Consider the following 20,795-nt stretch of genomic DNA (forward strand, 5'->3'; position numbering starts at 1 on the left):
GTGTGACTTCCTTAGAAGATGTCATACAGAAATTTCAGGAAGGTGGAAAGGATGCCCCAAGCATGTTGATGCATCGTGTGTAGGTATTGGATGAGATGACTTCTCATTTCCCCTTGGGCATGTGACTTTGTCATTCTCTACAACTCTCATGGTGTTCTCTCCTTTATGAGCATCCTCTTCAGAGCACATTTGACCTCTTTGTTCCTCAGACTATAGATCAAGGGGTTGAGCATGGGATTGAAAAGGCTGTGAAACAGCAGGAGATATTTCTTCTGCTCCTTGGAGTCCCCATGTTGGGGCCCAATGTACATGACAGTGGCTGTACCATAAAAGAGTCCAACCACACAGAGGTGGGAGGAGCAGGTGGAGAAGGCTTTCTGGCGCCCCTCTCCCGACTGGATCTTCAGAATGGCACCCAGAATACGAGCATAAGATACTACGATAGAGGAGAATGGCCCCACGAGCACAGATGCTGCCCCAGCCAAGACCAGGACCTCATTGATGTGGGTATCTGCGCAGGCAACTTTGAGAACAGCTAAAATTTCACAGAAAAAGTGGTTAACTTTCTGAGATCCACAGAAGGGCAATGGTAGGAGTAATATTAAATGAACTAGGGCCAAGGAGACTCCTAAAATCCAGGAAGTCACTACCAGGCCGATGCAGATTCTCCAGCCCATGATGGCAGAATATCGAAGGGGTTGGCAGATGGCCACATACCTATCATAGGACATCATCACCAGGAGGAGACATTCTGTGTGTGCGAAAGTCAAAAAGAGAAAGGTCTGGGTCATGCAGCCCCCAAAGGAGATGGGCATGGCTGGGTCCAGGAGATTCAGCAGCATCCGGGGCACTGTGTTGCAGGCATAGGCGATGTCCACTATGGCCAGGTGGGAGAGGAAGAAGTACATGGGGGTGTGCAGTCTGGGGTCCAGGCAGATGAGAGCCAGGATAGCCCCATTCCCCAGCAGGGTAAAGGCGTAGAAGAGGGAGAAGAGCCCAAAGAGGAGCACCTGCATCTTTGGGCCAAGTGGAAATCCCAGGAGGAGGAACTCTGTGACCATAGTCTGATTGCCCACCATTGCCCTGTGGAGGAAACAACCAAGTTCACCACATCTGAATGTCTGAGCCGAGTGTTCAAACATGATACAACTGTGTGTGTCTTTGTTTCCTAAGGAAATGAACTTTCATGACATTTATGGCCTGTTAGACACTTATTAAGGGAAAATTATGTGTTCCAAATGAAACAGAAGAAAGGTTGTCATGTATGAGTTAAATGCTAATATTGTCTTACCTTATTTGGTAAATTTTACCTTTATTTGCAAATGGAAGTTCAAAATCTGTTAATACTTAAAATACCATCACAGGAGAGGACCCAGTTTTCAGTTTGTGGTGATTATATCAGACATCATCCCATGAGTATTCCTGCATTGCAGCTTATGAATGTCCTCATGTGAACATGTGTACACATCTTCATGAGGATGGAAGGGGATGAGGAGCAAGCAGGTCAATTATCCTTCTATCATATTTTCTCACAAATTTGCACCTTCAAAATATGAATTATTTGTTAGACTTGGGATTTCTTCAGATAGAATACAGATGAATTAAGTGAAGAGAATAGGAGATTGCTAAAATTTTGACTAGATTTACAATGAAGACATTTATCTTTTGACTTTGTATCCACAGTTGGTTTATTCTGTTGTCTCTGCTCAGAATATGTTACCCCTGGTAGATATCACACTTGATATTCTATATTTATAAATACACCCATGACCTTGTCTACACCTGGAAATTTGAAAAGTATTGCCACATCCTACAGTAAGAAATATCTGCCCAAAATGTACACAACAGAATACATATATTTACTTGGATCCTTATTGTATATAATGCACTTTAAATATTCTCTTTTATTCTAGTCTCTTATACTCCATTTCATTGGTAAAAATGCTGGTCAACTGATTTTTGTGATGGGTCATAGCCTGCAATTTAAAAAATTACTGATCTATATCTAAGAGTAGAGGTAAAGCACTTACTAAATAGTCTTATATTTGTAGAATCTTTAACGTTGTGTTATAGCTTTTGAGCTATAATGTAAAAAGTAATTATTACTTACAGTGAATCTTTTAAGTATTTTTGTGACTAATTAGATGTCTTAAAACCTTTCCATGTAGAGTGGGTTTCCTGAGGTTTGCATTTTGACTTTGAAACCACTGCTTCTGTTTACTTTCTGTGTGACTGTATAGTCTTTTTCCATCCTAAATCCACGTGAATTGCACATTCAAAAATAAGAATCTCAGAAAAATTCGTAATAGAGTTGGTCAGTCTCCCCTTCATATTTTTAAGGTTAATATTTGAAAGGTTTCCTAAGCAAGAGTGAGTAAACCTGTGCCTTGATTCAGAGGAACTATCAGAATTCACAGTAGATGGCAAATGAGAGAGAAGATCATCTTAGTCCAAGAGAGAGCTCTGTAACCATTGGAATCACTCCATGAAACCTGGTTGTTTGATTAGGACTAAACTTTATCCCTGTGACTATTTAAAATCAGAGATTGATTGAACATCTCTTTGAGATGGGGTCCTGTGTCATATAAGGTGTTGTACTAGGACAGCAGGGTCCAAACTTCAGTAGGCAGAAATGTATAGAAAAGTGTTGATCCAGTTCCCTTCAGCATTCTTATAATATTTAGAATCCGGTAAAGATAGCAATCATATTTCTAAAAGTTCCTATGATGCAAGCATATAACAAAATAAAATTGAAGAAACAAGGGGTATTTCTTTATCTTTCTCCTAATTTCAACTAGCTAAAACACAAAATATAAAATCTATAGATATTTGCTAAATGTATGCTATGTTTTGCAACATGTTTCCGTAAAAGGTATGTGAGTCAGTGTCTATTTGCTGGCACATGTAACCTTCTTATTAAAAAGACTCACAAATATGATCATTCTCTTGTCTCTTCCTTTTAGAAAAATAAATTCAAACTAAAAAACAAACCTGTCACCATGCTCCTTTTTTTCTATCATGTAAATCCTTTTTTGTAGTCGACTTGGTCCATTAGTGTATAAAAACTGCTAATTTCATGAGGCAATAAAAACTTTTCCAAGCAAATATCTAAACCATCTGGTTTTTTTCTTAAAATTTAAACATAGAATTCAAAACAGATGCATCACAGTAAATAACTCATATTAGGTACATCTAAAAGAGTTGATAACTTTTAGATTACCCCTGTGTCTTAGTTTATAATTGGCAGAACTTCTGCATTAACAGACATTTACATTTTGTATTGTGCTCGCATTATCGTCTGTCTGAAATTATAGAATGAATATTAGTTAAAGTATGAAACTTATCTTAGACATACATCTAAAAATGAGAAGACAAGCAGGATATGAGCTGGAAGAAGCCTCACAAATAGATAAACAGAGCTGTCAGTGTGGAAAGTTTTCTTCCAAGGAGAATCTTGTATAAATGCTCCAACAGACTAGATTTCTCTAAGAAGCACTAATTTTATTCTCCGATCAGCTCAGTTATTTCTCAACATACTCTGAAAGTTCATAGAGGGAGAGGGGAGGAAGTTCCATCACACACAGTCACCTGCTCCCTTCCAGGGAAGAGGGTTCTCACTGTGCTCCACACTGGTCTTCCCTGGAGGGGCGGTCAGGACAAGATGGTGCTGCTGACCATGTCTTCTTCACTCACTGCAGGGTCCAGAATCACAGATTTAAGAAGAAATCAGATGACTTTTAGGAAAAGATCCTTTATACTTTAATTTCCATCATATTGGATTTATTATGGTTTTAAGAACTCCAAAATTCCCCTCCTTGGCTTCCAAATAGATTAACTGGTATTTAAGGCAGGTGGAGCCTATATATATTTCCATCCTTTCTAATATTGACTGCGTTTTCTGTTATACCTGACCTGAACAGGTATCGTGTGTGTGTGTGTGTGTGTGTGTGTGTGTGTGTGTGTGTTGTCAAGTCTCCACAATGAATACAATTCATAAAATAAGATCAGATAACAAGACCTATAAGAACTATGTGTTCAGGAGTCAAGGAAGAGGGTAGAATATCCCAGTGGGACTTGTTAAACATTATTTTTAGTATTTAACTGTAGTACAAACAAGGAAGGAACATCTCACCAAGAAACAATCTCTATTCTTTAATTTGTGGTGGTTTTGAGCCCAAGAGAGGAAGAAATACCAAGATCCCTCCAGTCCTGTGACTACTGCTGTTCTCTGTTCCACCTGAAGCAAAATGGACTGCGCCTGTTTTATAATTTGAGCGACTGTGACAATCAAATTGTGCCATTGTGGTTTAAATGTCTGTTTTATTCCCTGATCTAAATTTAAGTTCATGCTCAGAAGAGGCAAAGCATAATTTCCTAAATTAGTTATTTTCATTTAGATGTCAACCAATTATGAAATTAATCAATTTTACCTGGAGAAAGGTGACCTGCAGTGGGTTTGTAGTGGGTTTTTTGCCATCATAGCTACCCAGTAAGAGGCTTGCTAGGGAGTGGAGTCCAGATGCATGGGAGAATGTGGCTCCTTGGCATTCATGCCCAAGGCCACTTGGTGTCCAGAGAAGAGAGGTCACTGTTAATTGTATGATGCTAGTGGTCCACTTTGCTAAACATAGAATCTCGTCTATTTCCTTTTCTCCTGTGAATTTCTAATTCACTAGTGTAAAAGACTCTCCTATTTGCCTCATAATATTTTGGGCCCTCAATTCTAATCTGAAAAATAATTGTTTGATTTTTTTAAATGCTGCATTTAGGTAATTAATCCTTTATCTAGGATTTTTGCATTTATATTTACTTTTGAGACTTAGTCAATCAATTCCTTTTCTTCTATGGTTCTTCTTCAGTTTTGTTACCAAAATCATACAAGCTGCTAAAAACAAACTGTAGAGTCCTTCCCCAAACCATTTCAAAAGTTTTAATATGAAAATTAGATGTTCCTTGAAGATTGGTATAATTTTCTTTTAGAAATAGGTGATTTGGTATTCTTTGGTAGGATAATTCTGAAAATCAATTCAGTGTTTTGAGCACTTATTACATGAATTTTCTATTTCTACATAATGAAGCTTATGTAATCTTCTAATTTTTAGACTTACTGAAATGGATTTTATAGATAGTGTTCTATTATCATTTTAAAACCCTCTGCATTTTAATTGTATGGCTATTTGTTCCTGATATTGTCTATATAGGCCTTTTACACTTTTATTGGGACCAGTCATCTATTTTATAAACTTTACTTCCTCCTCTTACCCCTCCTCCTCTTCTTCTCTCCCTCTTTTTTTTTTTAAAAAAATATAAATATATACTGTGAATTGATCCCAGAGGTCACTTAACCACTGAGCCCCTTTTTATTTTTTTACTTCGAGACTGGGTCTCACTTGTGTAGGGCCTTGCTAAATTGCCGAGTCTGACTTTGAACATGTGATCTTCCCATCTCAGCTTCCCGAGTCCCTGGGATTACAGCCATGGACCACTGCTCCCAGCTAACTTTTCTTACTTATAAGATGCAAGTTTCTATTTTAATGATCTTAACATTTCCTTATTTTTACAATAAAGATTGCACACACACACACACACACACACACAATAGTCTACCTTTAGTTAATTCTCCATTTTATCTTCCCAAGTTCAATATTTAACTTATTCCTTATGTTTTATTTTTAAACAAATATAACCTGTTATTTATTTACTTTTTCAATCATTTTAACTATAGACCTCAACCTTGACATTTATAACTTCTACCATTGCTAACTTCATCTTTAAAAGACATATATAGTTTTACATTTTCAGGTTTTCAAGTATTTTTATTACATTTTCATTGTTAGCTTTACATTTATTATTACTATGGTAAGAGAATAAATCCTTGTGCTATTGACTCTGAATATTTTAGGGGTTTTATTGCTTTACATATAGTAGATTTTTGCAATTGTTATATTGGATTTAATGAAATATATAGACCATTTCTTCATTAAAAGACTCTTCATATATCTATTAAATCAAGTTTCATAATTTTGTTTTTCTAATATTGTATTTTTTTCAATTTTATCTATCAATTTCTGAGAGCCTTCTGCTAAGTTCCCCCCAAAAATGTTAGGTTTGCTAATCTTTTCACTAGTTCTGTTTTTCCTCTAATTCTATATCAAGACTATGCATCTCTAAACATATGTCAGATTGCTGCATTTTCTTCTTGATATCCTGTTTCTTTTGTGCCATCAAGTGCTTCTCTTTATATGGATTAATGCTTTTTTGCTTTAGATAAACAAATGCAAATGTCTGGCTGATATTTTTATTGCTTTGTCAACTTATTAAATATTTAAACAGGATAAGTCGTATTCCCAGGCTCTTTTTCATGATTGTGTCTTAGCTGCTCTTATAAATAATATAAAACTGCACTTTATGGGTTGTAAAAATTCAACATGTGCCAGTTGCTGTGGTGCCTGCCTGTAATCCCAGCTATTAGGGAAGCTAGGGCAGGAGGATTGCAAGTTCATGGGGATGTAGCTTAGTGGTAAAGTGTCCCTGCATTCAATCCCCAGTGCAAAAATTAAAAAAAAAAATCCACTGAAAGATAGGAGAATATAATCTATATTCATTCAATATAAATATTGAGGTACTGGGTCTTTCAAATATTTATGTTTTCTGATGTGCATCTTTTTTTCTTGGCTTTTATGTTTTTTCTCTTCTTTCTGTTGCTGTATAAAGAAATTTATGAAGCCTCATCATTATTTACCTGCACTTAGTGATCAATTTCTAAACTTATTGGGCAGGTTCACTCAAAGTACAGGTCACTTATCTACCCTCCTATAATTAATTGGGTCATCTTGCAACATACCAGGTAAGTTAAGAAACAATTTATGGTAATCTTCTTGTTCATCCACTCCCATACCTGCTTAGATTTTTTTTTTTTTAATGATCACTTGTATAACTGACCCACTTTTCTAACTCATCTTTGAATCAGCATGAATCCATCGACAGGAAGCACACTGAGATTTCAACCATGTTTTGTATAACAAGGAAGTTTAATGGAGGTTGAAGAATGAACACAGCAGAGGAGCTTGGACTCACAGGTCTAAGTGCACAAAGAGCAGAGGTTAGGGTGATTGGGGTGTGGAAGGTCAGAGTCATCCCCACAGGGTTGTGACTTAAACCGCTGAGGAGAAGGGGCATCCCAGCTGGCACTGTTGTACCAAATTGACAGTCATGAGAATGATTCAGAAATGTCAGAAAAAAAAAAAGGTTGGGGAGTGGAGCTGCTGTAATTGACAGTGTGAAAAGTTGGGGAAAACCTGAGGAGAATAGCAAGCAAGCAGAAGGGGCAAGTTCCCTTTCCCCTTGTCACAGCTTCCCATCTCCCTCAGCACCCCTGGCTGGTAGAACTCAAGACAATTCCCAATATCTAAGCTATGGAACCAACCTAGTGCCCTTCAACAATTGAATGGATAACAAAATGTAGTACATATACATAATATATAATATATATATTATATATATGTATTACTCAGCCATAAAAAAGAACAACTTTATGATTTTGTGCAGGCAAATGGAGAGATCTGGAGACTATCATGGTGAGATAAACTAATCCCAAAAAATCAAAGGTCAAATGTTTTCTCAGATATGCAGATGCTAACACAAAACAAGGGGCAGGGAGGGGAAGAATAGAAGTTCAAGAGATTAGACAAAGAGGAACGAAAAGAAGGGAGAGGGATAGGAATAGAAAAGACAGTGGAATGAATTGGACATAACTTTCCTATGTTCATATATGAATACACCACCAGTGAAACTCTGTATCATGTACAACCTCGAGAATGGGATCCTAATTAGAATACGCCTTAATTCATGGATGTAAAACCTGTCAAAATACACTCTACCGTCATGATATCTAAAAAGAACAACAACAAACTAACTAAAAAACAAAAAGCTCAAGTGAAGTTGTCCAGCAGAGGACAAAGGTACTTTGTGGAGCTTCTGCGCCAGTGTCACAAAGCAAAGAATGAACCTGCAAGTTTGGAGAAGAAAGGCAACAGTTCAGTAAGGAGTTCAGTCTACCCCTTTGGTGGCTCAGCATTTTAAACACCCTTTTATAAACACTCTAAAACCTAACTAATAGCAGCTCTATGGTTTGGTGGAATATGATGTAAATAGCATTTGTATACACAAGGATGTTTTTACCTTCTCACTGAGAAGGCGAGGTCACAAAGTCCCAATGATACTGTCTCCCTCTGGTGAGTGGCAGTGGCCACCTCCACTTCTGACTCATGGTAGTTCCTATAAATGTTCTATCTAAGGGGTGTTTTCTATCATTTGCTGACTTCTGGATCTCAGCTCTTTCTATGGAGGCACTTCAACGCACTCACTAAAATCATGCCTCTTCCACTGGAATAGTTCTTTGGTTACTCTTCACTTTTTCACCTCCACCAATGATAAAAACATCTTCAAAAAATAACTTAAATGAAGATGGAATAAGTACAGCTCTTTCCCCTTTTATCTACCTAACCCTTCTTCTAAGACATCAAGCTTTCTCTTAAGGACATCTTTCCTGGTGTCTAGCTTACAAGTCCTTCTTTTGTATCATTTTTTATTCTCCCACTGTTCATATTACATTCACTTTAAAATAACAAGCCACTTTATTCCTCAAATATATGAGTAAACTAGATTTCTAATGCTAAAAGGGAATTTTCCTTAACCCAATTATGGCAATTAGAGTTTATTTGAGAAAAAGGGAAGCAAAGCAACACAAAATAAAAACAATTTGAGCCAGGCACAGTGGCATACCCCTGTAATCTTAGCAACTCAGGAAGCTGAGACAGGAGGATCACTAGTTCAAAGCCAGCCTCATCAATTTAGTAAGGCCCTAAGAAACTTAGAGAGACCTTGTCTCAAAATTGGAAATAAAAGGGTCTGGGGATGTAGCTCAGTGGTCAAGAACCCCTGGGTTCATTCTCTAGTACCAAGCATATATATATATAAATTAAATCAGGCAGCTCCCAGAACAACTGAAACAGTTTCTAGAACTCTGGCTAACAGTGCGGTCTAACAGCATTCATATAAAAATGGAAGTGATGCAAAAAACAACGTATGTGGTTACAGCTTTACTATCTAATTGATTACAGGGCCCCTGCAATCAACCAGAGCTCTGTTACTGTGACTAAACTCTATATTGTTTTGATCAGCTGGGCCCAGGACTTGTAACACTAGGTGCTAAGCTTTCCAAGTACCTGTTGTTAAATTTGCCTTCTTGTGCTCTGGATTTATAGTAATATTATTTGGTTATTTCTTTTATTAAATAAATGGAGTTGACATATTTCTCAGTAATTATCTTCATTCATTTTTGCATGTATATAATAAAATATTGCATACTTTTCCGTGAAAATCCATAATTTCGGTATCTTACATTAAAATGACAACTTATATCATTAAAAAATTCTGAGAATTCATTGATAAGGAAGGGGGTAGCCTGAGTGTGTAGGAAAATGACATAAATCTAAGGTTCACATTTCCACTGCTAGCCACATGAACACACCATGGAATTTAGAACACTGTTTTATGTTACCCAGAGGTAGCACCAAAACTTTTAAGATAAACTATCACAAGAGCATCAAACTAGCTCTACTACCCTGAACTTTAAAGTTCCCACCTGTAGAAGTTTATGTTTGAGAAGTGCAATTAAAAATATTTAAATTGCAAGGTGTGGTGGTGAATCCTTGCTACTTGGGAAGCTGAGGCAGGAAACCTCAAGTTCAAGTCCAGTCTCAGTAACTTAGTGGAACCCCATCTCAGAATAAAATAAAAAGGGATGGGGATGTAGTTCAGTGGGTGAGATTAGTCTAGCATGTGCAAGACCCTGGATTCCATCCCCCACCAACACCCCCTCCACAGACATACAAAGCTCATATTGTTCTCCCAGATAATGCCCCAATCATCAAATCCTGCTTCAGTTTTAAACTTAACACCACAACAAGTTTCATCTATCAATTCAAATTCAAGTTACAGCAGCCTACACCCTAAGGCTTTTACAGCCAGTATCTGCTAGGATATCTGTACTGCTGCTTAAGACCCCGAAACAGCCTGTCCACTGCTTCCCTAAGGGCCTCAGGCAGCTGGCCTGCTTACCGAGGTCTATGTTGCTCTGACCAGATAGAAATCACCACTTGCAGGTGTAAATAGGCAGCTCGCCTGAGGACAAAGCTGCATTACACTACAGCGACCCACCAATGCTACTCATTAGACACTGACCATTTTTACTTAAGCCTTCATCCCGTAGCAGCCAGCCTAGGTCACACTAATTAAAAATCAGTTCATTATTAGAAAAATATCCATTCACATAGGGAAATGCAAGTCACCAAGATCAATAATGCAAATACTCCTAACTTGGCTGATCTAAGTTGTAAACCTGGGTAGCCAGAGGGTGGGACTTTAAGGACATCAATAAATAGCATTTCCCTACAGGCCTCATACTGAGAATTGGTTCAAGTATAGATTCAAGAATAAAACAGATAAACAACAAAATAGAATTTTTATTATTGAAAAGAAAGACTATATGGAGGATGTCGTTTGGATATGATACCCAAGTAGGTTTGCTAATCCCTTAGCCTGAATGAACTCACTGCCTAGTCAGAGTTTTCCCCCAACAGCAGGTCTAAGAAAAATCTACAGCCTGGGGATGGGCAGAAGAAAACAAGAGCTTCCTGGGAACAACTGACCCCTGGAAGGCAAGGAGGAAGGAAGATGGGGATCCATGCATGTTGTTTCCTTCTCACAAACTGAGAAATTTGCAAAGCTCCTCTACCCACAATTCCCCCACACAGAAACAGGAAGCTGGGGAGAGGAAGCCCCTGTACCCACCTCCACCACACACTCCCACTCCCAGCACACAAGTGACCTATCATGCTTTTCAAAAGATTGTATAGGTAGTTACCGTGATTCCCAGATTAAGCCTCAGCTTAAGGCCATAATGTGTCATAAATACAGTGTCTTCCTGTTCCATAATGATGCTCACCACATGTCACTCTCCTACACGTCCAAGGCCAGGGGCTTATCAGCATCAATGTTCCTGCACTAAAGTTTGCCTGATTGAGTTATAAAGTACATGCTAATCCTGCCCTATGATTTTAATAGATTTCACTCTAGATAAAAACTTTTTAATAAAAAGTTAAAATATTAGCATTATTTTTAATAAAGATAACTACTATGAGTAGCTTTCCTACAAGTGTCACATGTTTTTTTTTTCTGTCTGCAAGCAAACCAAATTTTATAAATATTAAATGGGAAGCTACCGAAAAAAAATTCTTAAAGCCCAATTCAGTTGTACACAATTATAATACCAGCTACTCAGGAAGCTGAAGAAGGAAGATCTCTAGTTTGAGGCAGGCTAGGCAACATAACAAGACCCTGTTAAAATAAAATTAAAAGGGCCAAGGATGTAGCTCAGTGGTAGAGCACTTGCCTAACATGTGTAAGGTCCTGGGTTTGATGCTCATTTACTTGAAAAAAAAATCTTTAAATTTTTACTAGATTATAAATAATCAAAATAAAAAAATTTTATAGGAAATAAAATTAGCAATGAAGGTTAAATTTCTATGGCAAGTGATTAACATGCAGCTAATGAAAACTGATTTAAAATTATGTCAGTTCATTCTTCTGGAAAATATTTGGCTAAACAAATTTTGGTCTTACAAATGCTTCTGGTAAGTTTCATAGTCATGGTCTTAAAGTATAGAATAAGAAATCCAGGGCTCAGTGTGGTGGCGCACATCTGTAATCCCAGTGGGCTGGGACGCTGAGGCAGGAGGATCATGGGTTCAAAGGCAGCTTCAGCAAAAGTGAGGCCCTATGCAACTCAGTGAGGCCCTGTCTCTAAATAAAATACAAAATAGAACTGGGGATGGGGCTCAGTGTTCGAGTGCCCCTGAGTTCAATCCCCACTACCTCACCCCCCCAAAAAAAATTCAGAAGAAGAAAATCATGAAAGTGGGCAGTCATTCTACTCCATTATATTCCCATTTGGTATCATAGTATATTACCAAAAATTCAAAGTAGAATGAAAACTTTAAAAGCCAGCTTTTATTCAAACAAAACATTTACTTGCCTATCCCCAGAATTTACAAACACAGTGGCTTGTGTTTTCTTGAGTAGGTACCATTTTATGTTCCTCCTCTTCGTTCTTCTTCTTCCTCTTCCTCTCTCTTCTGTCCCCAAATCTTGGGCTTCCTTATCACAGTCATCATCACTATTGTCAACAACTTCTCCTGGCTAAATAGAACCTCAATCCCAAAATCATACTCAGAGAAGGAGCATCCATCCCAGTTCACCCTTTGGAATTCTACCATCAGGAGCTTCAGAGAGACAAGATGGTTTGAAACGAGAATCACTGGAAATCTTCTTATTCTTTGAACACTTATACATCCCTTGCATTTCTACTGTTTCTTAATGGTTTTAGAGTGACTTTATTTTTACCCAATCTATCTGGAACACTGTGTGGCCTATGGTATGAGGCCTATTGGAGAAGAGGGGTGAGAGTCTCCTGTGTCTGATGTCACATTTTTGTGCCATTTCAACAATTCATTTGTTCTTCACTGAGTTCAAAGAGACATCACACTGGAAGACATCTGGGCTCATCAGAATCTGACGTTTTTTACTAGAGCTTATTTTAGGATTTCAAGGTAGGTTCATCATATCCATGAACATGTCAACTATTCTTGAAAGCAATTGATTATTATTCTTAAAAACTGTCAACAAAAAATGAGACCTTTCTGGGGAGTCCTAAAAAATACCAACCCTGGGTTTCATCTCCAAGGACTTATTTAAGTCATCTATATATGCCCAAGTGTCAGAATTCTTTAAGGCTCCCTGATCATTTCAATGGTCAATCAAGGGTAAGAACAACTTTAGGAGGGGAGCTTACCACTTTATTTTCACTTTCATTTCTTCTACAATCTCACTATACCAGATATGCACTGACTTTATTTTCTGTAGTTTCATAAACCACATAGATAGGTTTTATTGCTTACCTAGTAGATCAGTAGAGATTGTTATGCATTCATCTCTTATGTGTCATGCTTCTTGAAAATTTTTGATGGCATTAACTGGGTGTTAATCCATGCTTAAACATCTAATTTAAGCATGGATCAGATGTTGTTATTGTCATTTGTTGTCAAGGTTAACAAAACACAATGCCCTCAAGTGAAAACCCAAAATTCTCATTTGCAAATGGAATACCCTCAAAGATAAAATGGAGCTCCTTGGAGAGGACTTGCTTGTTCTGCCCTCTCCTCACCTCACTTCCCTCCTCACCATCCTGCCCCAACTGTCCCTCATCTTTTCTGCCTTATTCTTACATCCTCACCACCTCCTCCTCACTACCTTCCTCCTCTTGATGGGTCTGTTCGTATCTGGATTCTTGAGTCTCAGCTCACTTAGCAACTCACCTCTATCCCCACTTTTTCTTCCTTACCCCGATCTGTTGCTCTGTTTGTTGGACTTGCTCTCAGAGTATCCAGACAATGGCTGGGTAAGGATAACTGGTCACCATGGCAGGTCAGGAATGCTACGGAGCTGACAGAGATCAACAGGAAGGGCAGCAGAATACAACAGACACTAGTAGGGCAGTATGTAAAAACGTGGATGTGTAACTGATGTGATTCTGCAATCTTTTTTTCTCTTTTGTTTGCTTTCAACATCTTGCTTTACTAACATGTTCTATTAATGTGCACTTAGTATGTATCTTAACGTATATTGAAACTCTTGTTTTCTATTCAGCTTTACTCATCAGTAATACTTCTATTGAAGATATAAGGTGGAGGGTCATTTTTACTTGACTTTTTCTTTGTCATTTTAATTCTTCTCTTTCTGGAATGATAGTTTAGCTGAGTATGAAATTATAGAGTAACAGTTTTCCTTGTTGTGTTGAATATTATTTTCTAACATCTGGTTTGCTGCAGGGAAGTCTGCTATTACTTATTTTTTCTTTTTTATGTATTCTTTTTTTCTCTGAGGCTTTTATTATTTTTCTTTTCCTTAATATTCTATTCTTTCATTATAATATGTCCAGATATGGATTTATTTTTCACCATGTAGCTTGATATTCAGAGTACTCTTTTGTTCTGAGAATTCATCTATTAATAAAAAAAAAAATCTCCAAAATGATGTGCTTTCCCATTTTTCCTTTCTTTTTTATATCCATATGATAAATGAATATTGTATCTCAATCTAGCTTCTCAGTGCTTTTTATATCATTTTCTTTTTTTAAAAAGGTGTCTTATTATACTATTCCACCTTCTATTTCACAGTTTTTCTTCTTCTAATGTGTTTCCTCTAGCATTTACCTGTTTGTTGATCCCCGCCCCATATCAGGAAATTCAGTCTCTATTATTTTAGGGACTATATGTTTTATTTATAAAACTTGTAACTGATTCTTTTTGAGATCCATCTATTCTTTTCTAACTCCTTTCTTCTTCTTAACTCCTCAGCTGCTTAAAGCAGTTGTCATGCCTTAAAAAAAGCTCTATTTATTTACCTGTTTAGAACATACAACATTTATCATATCATTCCTAAAGACAAACAATGAATGTCAATAGAAGTGAATTTATATTTTACCTGTTGATAATTTTGACTGTTTTTTTTTTTTGGGGGGGGGGACAGCTTCTAAAAATGGACTTGAAGGTCATTCTACAGACACAGTTCTCCCCCTGTCCACGTTCTTGTCCCTCTCCCTCCAGCCCTGATTCTTACATTAGTGGTTTATGACTCTTTCCCTGTAACAATATTGAGCATACTGAAGATCTCCACAGCTGGCTGGGTGGGTGGACTCCATGTCTGTCTGTAGTAGGAAGCAGGGGTTCTCTTACAGGTAAGGCAGAGTGTGAAGGTGCAATTTCTGGTCTCCATTAGTAAGCAAAGAAAGTCCCTCCCACCCTCCCCCAGATTCTATTTTCAAGAAAAGGCCCCACCTAGGTTCCCAGTTATCGCATGAAGCATTTCAGTTTCCTAAGCAAAGCTCTTCCCACTCGGGCCAGCTGCCAGATTCTGCTGAATCACAGTCTGCATTTTCGCTTTGTTTCTGGTCAGCAGAGATATTTATCTTACCTTGGAAGCTGGCTTTGTCTTTCTCATTCTTCTTTCCTAGTTTATCTGTCACTGCTCTGTGTTTCAAGCAAAGTCTTTGAGCAACTACCACTGGAGATCAAGTGAATATTTTAAATGTGAAATCACAACTATTTAGGAATGAAGTGGTGGTTGTGGAAATTACGTTGAGAGAACCCCAAATATGGACCTTATACAACTCCTTCTTCCTACTTGAGTATTTTTTTTGATAATTCTGCTCAATAACCAGGAGAGCAAGACAGAATTTTGACACAGGAAACATCCTCTTTGCAATTTAAAAGTCTTTGAACATCTACAAGTTTGTTTAAAATCAGTTTAAACTTTCTGACATCAAGAAAATAAGATAAAAGACTTCTGCAAAATCATAAAATGTTTAATATTGAAAAGGCATTATAGAGAATCTATTGCAAATGCCTGTTCAATGTGTGTATAGTTCAACCAACACTTGTCATTTATAGGAAGGGCACACCAATTCAAAGGCCTCATTGATGTATACTTTATGATGCTAGAAAAGAATTATGTCATTAATTTTTAACTCTACCTCCCTAATAAGCCTACCTATTGATATGGCTTTTCCCTCTGAAAGGCAATAATAAGTCACTTTTATCTCTTATAGGATGTTCTGTGGAACATATGAAGACAGCTATTTTTTCTTATTTGTCTTCTCATTCCCAGGTAAAACATTTGCATTTATTAAAAAATAAAGTTTCTGTCTGTTCATTCACTTATTTGTTCTCCCATATATTCCTAATCTCTCTGGCATGCTGACTACTAGTAAGGCGTAGGCAACTATGAGTACTAGCATTCAGCCAATGAACAGGGTCCCACAACAGCGAGCTTGTATCTCTACATATAGACCCTGCATTTCCTAGTGGAACTACTCTAGGCACACAGTGATGAGAATTCTTAGTATGAAGGTAAGAGAAAAAATACAACAAAGCTATAGACTAATTATTTTTCTGTTTATTTTCTATCCTAAATGCTATCTCAAGAATCTTTTTGGAATTTTGCAGCTATGTATAGAATGTAAAAATTCATAAAAGCTTTCTTTTACAGCTTATCTCCCATCAGGAACAATGAAAACCATTTCATTCCAAACATTTTATGCATTTCCTTCTACCTCTTTGATGGAGACCTTCCCCAAGATTACCAACCAAATAAAAGAGGTTAAAAAACTTGTAAACTCATAAAGATGAAGTTTTTTGAGACATCTTTTCTTCTAAGTATTGTAATAATTTATGAATTATTAGAATACAATTGATTTTTATAGTGCTGTAGTTGTTTAATCATGAATTTTACCAGTACTCTGTCATACTGGGTGATCTTTGCATTCTCATTATCCTTAAACCTTCCTCATCAAAAAATATACAAATCAGATTCACATGCATTATACCATTGACTACCCATAATAGTTGTGAGAAGTACCTAGGAGAAGCATTAGTATCCACACCTGACCTCAGATGAAACTCAGGATTGAGGAGACTAAGTCATAGTTAGAAGCAGACCTATCAGTAAGCCACAGCACAACTGCAATGCAAATCCAAGCTAACAAGGGTCTCAGCTCAAGCCTACGCTTAGTACCATCAGCACAGAGCCCTGGTCAGGCAGCTCCATCCAGAATCTGCACATGGGGGCTGGGGATATAGCTCAGTTGGTAGAGTGCTTGCCTCACATGCACCAGGCCCTGGGTTCAATCCCCAGCACCACAAAAAAAAAAAAATCAGCACACAAGTAAAGCAGGAAGCTCATTGGGAAAGCATTCATGGCACAGGAAAAGCAAACAGATGGGCAAATTTGATGAGAGAGAGAGAGAAGACCAGAACTATCAGCATGATAGGATGCTGAGGATAACATGATACTTCTAGTTCAGACTGCACCCTTTGAGGCAATGCCTTGTGGGATCATGTGATTTTATGGAAAGGCATCAAGAGGGAGTTACTATTGGGGAATAAGTGGGCCACCAAGATGAGGGTGTCTACTCTTATCCTGGGTGATAATGATTTCCCCAAAGACAAGCCAGCTCAAGATTATATTCTTTCTGGTCTTGAGGCTTTGGACATGGCAATGTGTTCTATTTTCTATTCTAGACATTGGCATCATGTGCCTGTTGGGCCCTACTCATGTTGATCTAAAAATCTGTGCTGTTTGGGCAAGAAACATAAGAAGCAATGTTGGTCAGCAATGAGCACAGTCCATGACTCCATCTCAATTCTGCACTGTTACTGGCTGTGTGAAGTAGGACATGGGGCTAAAGCACTCTGAAATGTTGATTCCTTATCTAGTAAATAAGGAAAATGATATCTACTCCACTGAGTTATTGGTAAAAGATGGGGTGACATTTGTGAAGCACTCAGTAGAGTTTTCATCCTCTCTCTTCTATTTATTCCCAGCCCTTTGAAAACTGTGACTAATGTTGGAAGAATAAATAGAAGGAGATCAAGCAGAGAAGTACAATTTGTTTATTAAGGCCCAGGTTCAATCTCAGGTTCAATCCCACCACCACCACATCATCATCATCATCCAAGAACACAACAATTCATAGTAACTTCATCTTTAGGCATTCCCCGCCTGCCCATACACACACAATTTATTATTGGTGGATGTGTGTCTCAGAGCCATTCAGGGGTGCTAGACGACAATTCTTTTTAATTCTTCTATATTAGTTATCTTCTACAGAAGTTTGGTAGTTTTGGCTTATTTTTTCCCAAGCACTTTTGAACTGAATAAGAACGAATGCCATCCCCTGATTTCTTATCATGATCCCTAAATGAAAAATTCTGAATCCAAATCTATGGTTTATGCCTTATGTTAGATAAACTACTGTATATTTTTATTCTTACCTTTCACTTTTATATTTTTAATCATAATACAAGGTATACATATATTAGAGAATATAATAATTTTTCTAGGAAGAGTTAGAAAATCCTTGTTATATGAAAATATTGCCTTTTTGCTTACTACTTTCAGAATAGGGTACAAAATAATTCCATAGTGCTTATAGTTGCATTAAGGGCCAATATTTATTTCCTTATTCAGATTTTTATCTTTAGGGCGCAGAGCAGGGTTTATAGAGTTCTGTGGGCTGGGAAAGACTCACACTGTGGAGATAAGAATCATAAAGATGACCGAAGGCCAGATGTTTGCTCAGATAGACAGATAGGCAGAACGGCTTGTTACTCGACCTTTTGAGAACCGAAAGGGAAAAAAATGCATTGAGTGAAGGTGGGAGGAAAACATTGCCCCTTTGCTTCTTTATTTCCTGAGAACAGAAAAATATAGAGTGATAATTATATGTAAAAAAATATGGCGAAAAATAGAAAGATCTACGTGTATCAGGTAATAATATAACATCATCACATATCACACTTGAATGGCATGTGACAGTACATGATAGGGAACACAGCAGAGCATTCTGAGGACCCTGTACTTTTGTGATAAGGAACCACTCGTCACTCTGCTGACCACTTAGGTCCTGTTCTTGGTTAAAATAAAACCAATTACTCTTTCATGTCATTCTGACTGCACAGGTGCAGAAAAAGTGATTTATGTCCCCTGGAGTAGGTGCCCTTGTCAGTGTTGTTGAAGTTTGTCAAAGTCCTTAGGAGACCTGTGATATATCGTTCTAAGTGATGGTCCACAGTGTTTTATCAAGATATCCATTTTCTTGGAGTGTTTCTTTCTTGGCAAATGTTTTTTCCTCATATAAATATTTTACTTGATCAGCATAATAATGAACTGCCATTCACATTTAATTTTGTCATCTGAATTCCAGAGAAGGTAACTCCTTAATAACTTCCTCTCATAGTTACTCCAAATGTACATTCTTTCTAAACCTCTTCTAACTAATGAAACAGATTAAGTGGAGATGAAGAAAGAAATCATAAACTTAAACCTCACTTTAGCTTTTCTTAAACACAGACCTAAGAGGCTCATTCAGATGACTTTCCAGGGTAGAAGTTCTGGATCACATTCCGGCTCTACTCAAGCCCTCTCCACGCCCCATAGGGGCTGATCAACCCAGGCTGCTTAGCCCTGGAAGGTTACGTGCACATCCGCAGCAGCATACATCTTGGGACACTTAGCATGTCTTGGGGCAATAAGGGAAAGGGAAATCATGGAGGAATTTAAGAGAAAATTTCAGGGAACTATGCCTCAGAAGATCCGAAGCCACTTTGGGGTAGATCTGGCAGTAGGAGTTCATGGCTGCTTGCCCCTGTGCTTCACCCCACCTGACCCTTGTCTCCATGCCTGTGCCCTCTGTGCCTTTCTGCTATGCTTTGTGGTCATGTCAATGCCCTGTGTTTAGGGACAGCATGTGATCGTTCCTGACATCATAAATCTAAGAGGTGAGTCGCTGAGGCATTGGCATCCCGGCCCTACCTCTTTTACCTTCAAGGTGTCCCGCCATCTCTCCACCTTGATCTCTTCTTCCACAACACCCTGTGCAGGGCACCCTTGACCTCTGCGTTCCTCAGGCTGTAGATCAGGGGGTTCAGCATGGGGTTGAAAAGGCTGTAGAACAGGGAGAGGATCTTCTGCTGCTCCTCAGGGTGGCGGGACTGGGGGGCCATGTACATGACGATGGCGCTGCCAAAGAAGAGCCCCACCACACAGAGGTGGGAGGAGCAGGTGGAGAAGGCCTTTCTGCGGCCCTCCCCTGACTGGATCCTCAGGATGGCCAGCAGGATGCGCGTGTAGGACACCAGCACCCAGCACAGGGGCCCCACCAGGATGAACACAGAAGCAGCAAAGATGACGACTTGGTTGAGCCTGGTGTCGGCACAGGCCAGCTTGAGGACAGACAGGATCTCACAGAAGAAGTGGTTGACCTCGTGAGGCCCACAGAAGGGCAGCCTCAGGATGAGGACTAGATGGACCAGGGCCAGGAGGGAGCCACATGCCCAGGAAGCAGCAGCCAGGATGGTGCACACTCTCCGGCTCATGATGACAGCGTATTGTAGGGGGTGACAGATGGCCACGTATCGATCATAGGACATGGCCACCAAGAGGAGACACTCCGTGTGAGCAAACGCCATGTATAAAAAGGTCTGCATTATGCAGGGAACAAAGGAGATGGTCTTTTTCTTGTTCACGAGGTTTGCCAGCATCTTGGGGACATTGTTGGAAGCATAGGACATGTCGACGACAGCCAGGTGAGAGAGGAAGAAGTACATGGGGGTGTGCAGTCTGGGGTCCAGACAGATGAGCCCCAGGATGGCCCCGTTCCCCAGCAGGGTGAAGGCATAGAACAGGGAGAAGAGCCCGAACAGGAACATCTGTGTCTTTGGACCGAGTGGAAATCCCAGAAGAATGAGTTCTGTGACCCATGTCTGATTTTCTGTCATGCCCTTGTGACAGTACCTCTGTGGTCACTGCTGTGGCAGTGAGGCGTGTGCTGAGGACCAAAAGCAGATCTAGATTAGACAGTAAATGGAAATAGAGGGTTCACGGTGCACACCATGCGCTGACTCAGCAATCTCTTCAGTCGTTATGTCGAATCATTTAATCCACAGACATGCAGAAAGAACACTTTCTTCAGATAACTCACATAATAAGCGAGCCCAGGTTGTCATATGTTATTTACCTTTCTGCAGAATTTTGCTTATCTTTGATTGGAAAATCCACATTTTTACTATGGTGGCAGTGAGAGAATAAGTTATTTTTTCAGAATTACTAGTCATGCT

At 38.7% G+C, this 20,795-nt stretch overlaps 2 protein-coding genes across 2 annotated transcripts; both read right to left on the reverse strand.

Moving 5' to 3' along the window:
* Positions 1–146: 146 nt before the first annotated feature.
* LOC114099097 (olfactory receptor 2A7-like) lies at positions 147–1,079 on the reverse strand. Its single transcript, XM_027943326.2, has one exon. The coding sequence runs from the start codon at positions 1,077–1,079 to the stop codon at positions 147–149; it is 933 nt and encodes a 310-aa protein (XP_027799127.2).
* An 18,423-nt stretch (positions 1,080–19,502) lies between these two features.
* Positions 19,503–20,456, reverse strand: LOC114099098 (olfactory receptor 2A5). Its single transcript, XM_071605426.1, has 2 exons — positions 20,205–20,456; positions 19,503–20,159 (listed from the first exon to the last, which is right to left on the reverse strand). Exons 1-2 carry the CDS (start codon positions 20,454–20,456, stop codon positions 19,503–19,505), a joined length of 909 nt encoding a protein of 302 aa, XP_071461527.1.
* Between the last annotated feature and the right edge of the window lie 339 nt (positions 20,457–20,795).

This window comes from Marmota flaviventris, chromosome 1 (assembly GCF_047511675.1).
Source record: "Marmota flaviventris isolate mMarFla1 chromosome 1, mMarFla1.hap1, whole genome shotgun sequence".
NCBI classification, from domain to species: Eukaryota; Metazoa; Chordata; class Mammalia; order Rodentia; family Sciuridae; genus Marmota; species Marmota flaviventris.

Bases quoted from the DNA above. Each gene is read 5' to 3' on its own strand.
- LOC114099097 (XM_027943326.2), bottom strand. From the start codon at position 1,079: ATGGTGGGCAATCAGACTATGGTCACAGAGTTCCTCCTCCTGGGATTT.
- LOC114099098 (XM_071605426.1), bottom strand. From the start codon at position 20,456: ATGACAGAAAATCAGACATGGGTCACAGAACTCATTCTTCTGGGATTT. The intron at 20,160-20,204 runs GTGAACAAGAAA...TGCATAATGCAG, and splicing joins CCAAGATGCTGGCAAACCTC to ACCTTTTTATACATGGCGTT.